Source organism: Miscanthus floridulus, chromosome 16 (genome assembly GCF_019320115.1).
Source record: "Miscanthus floridulus cultivar M001 chromosome 16, ASM1932011v1, whole genome shotgun sequence".
NCBI lineage: Eukaryota > Viridiplantae > Streptophyta > Magnoliopsida > Poales > Poaceae > Miscanthus > Miscanthus floridulus.
Genome location: NC_089595.1, coordinates 22,369,179 through 22,377,071, shown reverse-complemented (window position 1 = coordinate 22,377,071; position 7,893 = coordinate 22,369,179). Strand labels below are relative to the sequence as shown.

The 7,893-nt window shown below is 42.1% G+C and overlaps 1 protein-coding gene across 1 annotated transcript; it reads left to right on the top strand.

Annotated features, from left to right (window-relative positions):
• The first annotated feature begins 764 nt into the window (after positions 1–764).
• On the top strand, positions 765–7,455 carry LOC136511472 (CBL-interacting protein kinase 17-like). Its single transcript, XM_066505534.1, has 12 exons — positions 765–1,258; positions 4,694–4,765; positions 4,910–5,017; positions 5,104–5,184; positions 5,274–5,327; positions 5,403–5,528; positions 5,629–5,838; positions 5,938–6,042; positions 6,212–6,328; positions 6,409–6,480; positions 6,570–6,644; positions 6,755–7,455. The coding sequence occupies exons 1-12, from the start codon at positions 1,022–1,024 to the stop codon at positions 6,878–6,880; spliced, it is 1,383 nt and encodes a 460-aa protein (XP_066361631.1). The 5' UTR covers positions 765–1,021; the 3' UTR covers positions 6,881–7,455.
• The last annotated feature ends 438 nt before the right edge of the window (positions 7,456–7,893 follow it).

The following is a 7,893-nucleotide window of genomic DNA, read 5'->3' as shown; positions in this document are numbered from 1 at the left end:
TGCATTCTTTGACAGAGGGAGTACCGTATTGAACCTGCCTATAAGACCATGGGATTGGACCAATAAATCTTAGAAATCCAATGACTCTCTCTCTCTGTCTCTCTTGATGCGCGCGGGTATAGGAGGACCTCTATCGATGAAGCAAAAACCTATATATTGATATTAAAGAGCGAAAAGTTCCTTCGTATTACATCACTCACAACCGTACGATAGCTAGGGATTTGACACATTCAACCTTTCTCATGCCTCTACAAGTTAGAGTACCTTATCCAAGTACATACGGTGTGGAGCCCGATTCTATCTATCCTCCCTAATACTCCCTCCATCCAAGTTTGAGAGGCACATTAGGTCTAGAAAAGTTTCCTATGTGGATGGGCACATGCACCGTGAACGAATGTGATCCCAAATAAACATCATCAGATGAATCACATCATATATTTTTATAGTAAATCTATTTAAAGATATAAATATTAAAATTTATTTTTTAAAAGTCTAGTTAAACTTGAGGATATTTGACTTCTCAAGGTGTGAGATGTAAACTTATTTTGGGATGGACGGAGTACAAGGAGATGCACTGTAATGCAATAATATTTCAAAAAGAAAAATACTCAGATACAGAAGTGAGGCATGGCCGCATTGGCATGTCCTTGGGTGCACATCGCGCAACTGCACAAGTGGAGTGGATGGGGAACCCCAAAAAAAAACGCAGAGAAGAGGAGCGAGCACGAGTGCACGACGGCTGCAACCTGCAGGAGCTATAAGTACGATGGGGTCTCCGTTTCCCAATCCCCTTCCCCGCCTCCCCTCCACGGCTCCACCTCCGACCTCCGACCCGCCCGGCGCGCGGCGCGGCAGATTCCCTGCCCTGTATTCCACCATTCCAGAGATCAACTGATCGACCATTCCAGAGATTCCCTGCCCTGTATTCCAACCGTCGGACGGAAGTATCGAGGTCCAGGAATCCCGGCGGGCGAGGTGTCCGCGGAGGCGGCTCGAGTCCGATCCCGACCGGCCGCCGGACATGGTGAGCCGCGGCGGCGCGCGCGGGCTGCTGGGCGCGTACGAGCTCGGGCGGACGCTCGGGGAGGGCAACTTCGGGAAGGTGAAGCAGGCGCGGCACCGCGGCAGCGGCGCGCAGTTCGCCGTCAAGATCCTGGACCGCGCACGCGTCGAGTCGCAGCGCGTCGACGACCAGATACGCCGCGAGATCGCCACGCTCAAGCTGCTCGCGCACCCCAACGTCGTCCGCCTCCACGAGGTCCGTCCGTCCGTCACCCTCTCCCACCCCCTGCCTGCTCCTCAGCTCGTCGATTCGGGTTTTCTTCTTCCATCTCTAGATGATTCGGTTCAGTTCCCACTTCCGAGCTGAGCGTTTCTCCTCCGGGAATGAAAAATGGGATTTTCTTCCAGAAGCTACTCCGTATTTACTAGATGCGCGCGTAATTTGCAGCCGCATTAATTACTTTTACTTGCAAGGATAACCATAGATTATGTTGCGTGTTCAAACGCACTGGTACTTTCTTGATTCCCTTCTCCAAATTTTCCACTCATTTCTGACTGCAGTTTGATCGGCTTGTTTGGCTGACTTAAAGTACTATTGACATCGACGGTGATTAATTCAGGGCTGAAAGTATCGTTGACGATTATTTAGTGTAAGGAAAAAGTCTACTTGACCCTCAACTATTATACTTGATCTACTTCATCCCCTCAACTATGAAACCGTCTATTTTACCCCCTGAACTTTTCAAAACCGTCTATTCTACCTCTGGGCGGTTTTCAGCGGTGGTTGTGCTACAGTAACGGCGGGTTTGCTATAGTAACGGCGGATTTGCTACAGTACCGGTGGTTTTGAATTTTTTTATTTTCGGTGAATTTTTGAAAAATCATAGAAAAATCATAAAATAAAAAATCTAATTTTATTAGACTACAGATGAGTAGATCTACACAGTGAATATATAATACGGTATGCTTTAGTACAAATTTTTTTTAGCTTTAGATTAATTGGAAAATCTAATTTTATCTGTAATTAATTAGAATTTATCTATAACTAAGTTATACATAGTTCAATGAATACGAAATTTTTACTATAGTTCAAGCATACAATAATTAGCGTACCATAAAAATTTCACCACAATTGGACCATAGAAGCTGCAACTATGAATTATTCCAATTAATTACAGACAAAATTAGATTTTCCAATTAATCTAAAGCTACAAAAAAAATTGTACTAAAGCATACCGTATTATATATTCACTGTGTAGATCTACTCATGCGGAGTCCAATAAAATTAGATTTTTCATTTTATTATTTTTCTATGATTTACTATGATTTTTCAAAAATTCATCGAAAATAAATAAAAAAAAAGGAAATTCAAAAGCACCGGTACTGTAGCAACATGCTGTTACTGTAGCAAAACAGCCGCTGAAAAACCGCCCAGAGGTAAAATAGACGGTTTTGGAAAGTTCAGGGGGGTAAAACAGACGGTTTCATAGTTAAGGGGATGAAGTAGACCAAGTATGATAGTTAGGGGTTCAAGTAAACTTTTTCCTTTAGTGTAATATTATTGGTTAACTGAAAAAATACACTCATAAACAAGACCAGCTCATCGTAAGTGCCTGTTGGCCGTGATTCCTCGATTTGCCTGGCCACAGCTGCAACTTGCCCACTTGCCGCTGCCCCCTCTATTGGTTCACTTGTCTTGATCTACCGCACGTGCACGGTGTACCACCGTCACACGCACCATTTTCACCGCTACGGAGTTTGGAACGTGAAAACTGTACACAAGTTTCATAGAAATCTGTTTATTTTCAAGGGAAAGCGTAGGTAATATGTTAAATTTGCGCATTTCAAAGCGGGGTATAGTTTACCTGCACGATTTTATATTTTTACCTATGCGTTTTATCTTGTACTAGGATTGTAATCAGTTTTTCTATGAAATGTAACTGTGTTTCCATCATAATTGTATTTTCCTCTGATTTTAGTAATAAAAATATGTGCACGAGATGCCTCACCCTATGTCCCTAAATATCAGTCGTTTTCGTTTCAGACAAACAACTTTGACTAAATATATATTAAAAAATATTCATATTTATGGTATATAATTCATTGGAAAGATTTTTTAATCTAGTTTTCTAATAAATTTATTTGGAGATATAAATGTTGCACGTATTTTCTTTAAATCGAGTCAAACTTGTGGCACGCACACCAACAGTGACAGTTATTTAGGGACGAAGGGAGTAATCGGTACTACACAACCTGTACACTCTATTAACGAAAGATTGAGCAGGTACATCTCGAGACTGATAAATCAAGATTTACAAATATTTTAGTAGTTCGATTTAAACTAAAATTTTCAAAGCCTTTCTCTCTGTCTCAAAATAACTACACGGTCTTTTTAGAATTTAATTCATATACAACGAAATAGTACACCAAATAAATTTATTGGTAAAGTATATCCCATGGTTAACCTAATGATACTTATTAGTATTATAACTATTATATTTTTTGTTAAACCAAAAATATTAATACTAACTACTGTAGTACTGTATTTTGGAAGGAGGGAGTAGTCAAAATAATACTACTGGTATATTCTCCCTACGCATGGGCCCATACCCATGCACACGGCAGAGACAGGCATGTGGGTCCGCCTTGGCCTAGCCCATAGCGTGTCGCTCCGAGAAAAGAAGCTGAGCTGGTGGACACGGTGCTCCATGTCGCGCTGCTCCGGGTCCACCAATTATTGGCACGACCCAAGTACCCAACACGATGATATACGGGGGTGTTTGGTTGTTCGGTCTCTCCTGAATTCACGTCACATCGAATATTTAATAAGGAGCATTAAATATAGATTAATTACAAAACCAATTACATAGATAGAGCCTAATTTGCGAGACAAATTTTTTAAGCCTAACTAATCCGTTATTAGTATATGTTTACTGTAGCACCACGTTGTCAAATCATGGACTAATTAGGCTTAAAAGATTCGTCTCGCAAATTAATCGCAAATTATGCAATTAGTTTTGTAATTATTCTATATTTAATACTCTACGCATGTGTCTAAATATTCGATGTTACAGGAATTTTAAGAGCTAATGTAGAAACCAACGTGCCCTACATATACGAAAAAAAAAACCACGATGCCCACTACCGCCGTGGCCCCCCCGCCCCCCCCCCCCCCCCCCCCCCCCCCCCCCCCCCCCAGCTTCTTCTACCTGCATCTGCATGTGAGGCTGAGGTGAACGGCCTGGCGCCCTCGCCTCAGTAGTCAGCAGTGACAGCGATTGCTTGTTCGGAATGAAAACGAGATCTACCTTGTTATTTCATCTCTTAACTCCGGCCGTTTCTGCATCTTTGTTGGTTTCTGGAAAGAATGATCTTTTCAGAAAGTCATATGATCCGGCTTGCAACGAGTGTATCTGGTATGGGGCCTTCGTCTGTGATCCCGTCTTGCAACGCCGTAGCTTGCATGCCATGCGTTGCTATCGGTGACTGCGACATTTAGTGCCGACTAGCCGTAGCAGTTCCCCTGTCTTTACCCCATCCGTGGCCCCATTTTTCTTTCCTCCGGAAGTGGAATAGAATCCTCTAGTTTTCCAATGGGATTTCCTGATGCGCATGCCTTTAGAACCCAACTTGTTAATCTATGATATGGTGATGTTCCTGATCATATATTTACTACTACCTCCTGATTCAGATCGCTGCTAGCAAGACCAAGATTTACATGGTGCTTGAGTTCGTCAATGGGGGCGAACTGTTCGACAGGATTGTAAGCCCACGAATGAGACTCTTTCTATTCTTCCCATCCATTCGTTCTACCTCCCGTGTTCAGGATAGATTCCTTTTCCGATGCCGTTACTTCTATAATAGGCATCTTATTCCCCCTGTTGCTTTCTTTGCTGCAACTGAACAGGCCAGTAAGGGAAAACTCCCGGAGCAAGAAGCAAGGAGGCTCTTTCAGCAGCTGATTGATGGTGTCAGCTATTGCCACGAGAAGGGCGTCTATCATAGAGACCTCAAGGTGCCAAATGTTTCTCATTCTGTTCACGTGATGCAACTCCTATCAATTTTGTGACCTTGTTTTTCTAACCGGCTCCATTGTTACAGCCTGAGAACGTTCTTGTTGACCGAAAAGGAAACATCAAGATCTCTGATTTTGGTCTCAGTGCTTTACCGCAACATCTTGGGGTATGATGTAGTAGTTCTTTAAACTGGGTTCTCTCAAATGATTTCCGCAAGTTGATCGCTCACCGTATTGCATGATATCTTACTTTCAGAATGATGGATTGCTGCATACAACCTGTGGTAGCCCCAATTACATTGCCCCTGAGGTGAAAGCCTGACTACTCCCTGGCCAAACAACTCCTGTTGTACAGTTGTTAACTTCCTGTGCCAAATGCCTGCAGGTTCTGCAGAACAGAGGATACGATGGATCATTATCGGATATCTGGTCTTGTGGAGTGATTCTTTATATAATGCTCGTGGGATATCTTCCGTTTGATGATCGAAACATCGTTGTTCTTTATCAGAAGGTACTCATTCAGATAAAAGTGAAGTGGATCTTTATAGTTCAGTTCCAGTACTTCTCTGATACCGTTTTAATTATGCTACTTTTTACCTTGCTGGGTCTAGATTTTTAAGGGTGATACTCAGATCCCAGAGTGGCTTTCTCCTGGTGTACAAAATCTTCTTCGGAGGATTCTTGAACCCAACCCGATGAAGCGGATCACCATGGCAGAGATCAAGGCACACGAATGGTTCCTGGAGGACTATGTACCTGCTCTTCCGTACGACAACGATGATGAAGATTCAGAGCTTTATATAGCTCATCAGGTCAAAGAGGTACATACATATGGACAAACTGCCTGGAGAGTAGGAGTATGTATGTCGTGAAAGTAAACACACATCATTCATACGGTTTCCCTTTTTTTCCACCTGAAGAAAATCAGTGAAGCACCTGAGGATAAAACTACTCATCAGATCAACGCGTTTCAGTTGATTGGAATGGCATCATCCCTAGATCTTTCAGGTTTTTTTGAGGAAGAGGTATGGAAAACATCTTGGATTTTTTTTTCCAGCACAGTGATTGCCTTGCTCAAAACAATTTAATCTGAAAGGCTAAAAAAGAAGTTTCATCCTCACAACTCCAGTAATGATGATACACACACTGAATTCTACCTCATGAGCTCAGAGTAATTTTTTTAACTTGCTGCAGGACGTGTCTCTAAGGAAGATCAGGTTCACATCAACACACCCACCTGAGGATTTGTTTGACAAGATCGAAAATTCTGCAAGTGAAATGGGCTTCCATGTTCACAGAGGCCACAGTAAGGTCAGTACAGACTTTCCATCAACCACAACACTATAAACATACTGACATTACATTGAACGTTGATGTGTGTGATTTTTCAGCTTAAGTTGACGCGAAACTGCAACGGATCAGTGAATCAAAAGAATCCTGTGTCGTTTCTAGTCTGGACCGAGGTAAAGTGCAACAAACTGCACCCCTGTTGTCAGGAAAAGGCTCTTACAGGTCGGCTAACAATGAAGTGTTGTGCTATTTGTGATCCCAGGTATTTGAGCTTAGCCCCTCTTTGTACGTCGTAGAGCTCACGAAGTCCCATGGTGATCCTGCATTGTACAGACAGGTAAAAACAGCTACTAACAGCTGCACTTGTCACTGTCATGACTTCATAACCGAACAAACATCAACAGTTCAAATGACTAAGTGATCCTGCTTCCTGAAATGTGTCTGCAGCTCTGTGAGAGGATCTGCAGTGACCTGGGTGTGCTCAAGATGGATCAGATCTTTGGGACGAGACCGATCGCCGATGATCTTGCAAGCTTGGACAAACGATCTGCGACGCCTTTGGTTGCATTGTGACGAAGGCTGTCCCCCTGACGTGATGTAGCGTGAGATTTAGTGACAACGAAGCAGTTCAGCTGCAACGCAGCTAGGAACGGTTGTATTGTAAGTCTGTCTCCAACCGGAGACTCGTCAGGAGACACAAACTCAAAATACCTCTCCAACACAATACCTATAGCCTCTAAAAGAGTACATATATGGAAGACCCATTTTAGGTGTCAGGAGAGGTATAACCCAAATTTGAGTATCCTCTCTTATGGAGATCCATTTGCAGAAAGGGTTCTTTTTTAGGTCTTGTTGTTGGAGAAGAAAAAAAAAAAGGATATTGAACCCTTTGCCTGTAGCGCTACCCAAATGTGGAATGGATCTTGTATTTTGGGTAATAGTTATTGGAGACAGTCTAAGTAGGATCATAATCCCTCAGAAATAGAGAAGATAAAAGAGTGTAGCCGTGTAGGATTATACTCCAATGTAAATAAAGTAGCCAGTAGTCACGGACGTAAAACAGTATGTAAAATCTAAGAAATAAATTGTTTCCCGTGTCCTACACAATCTCCACATTCACTATTTACTGGTGGCTGATTTCATTTTAACGTGCCTGCAATGCACGCATTTTATTAAGGTGGAATTCAACAATAAAACGAACTTAACGTATTTCATTAATTGATATAATGAATGGTCAGTGCACACCTCACAAAAAACTGCCTTTAGGACTCCTTTGGATAGTAGGATTCTCAATGGCATTTTGGAGAATTCTAATCCTTAAGAACTTTTTCCTTAAAAGATAAAGAGCCATTTGGAACACATGAACGCGGCTGTTAAATTCCTATGAAATTTCTATTTAGTGACTTGTTTCATAGAATTTTATAGGATTCCTAACAAGTGGCCCAACCTCTAGAAACTTCTCTTTGTGTCTGTCTCTTGCTAACCATTTGTTCGGTTGTTTCTATAATTTTCCTTGTGTTTTCCATTTTCATTAGATCCAATCCTTTGTTTTTCCTATCTATGTGTTTTTTTAGAATCATAGGTTC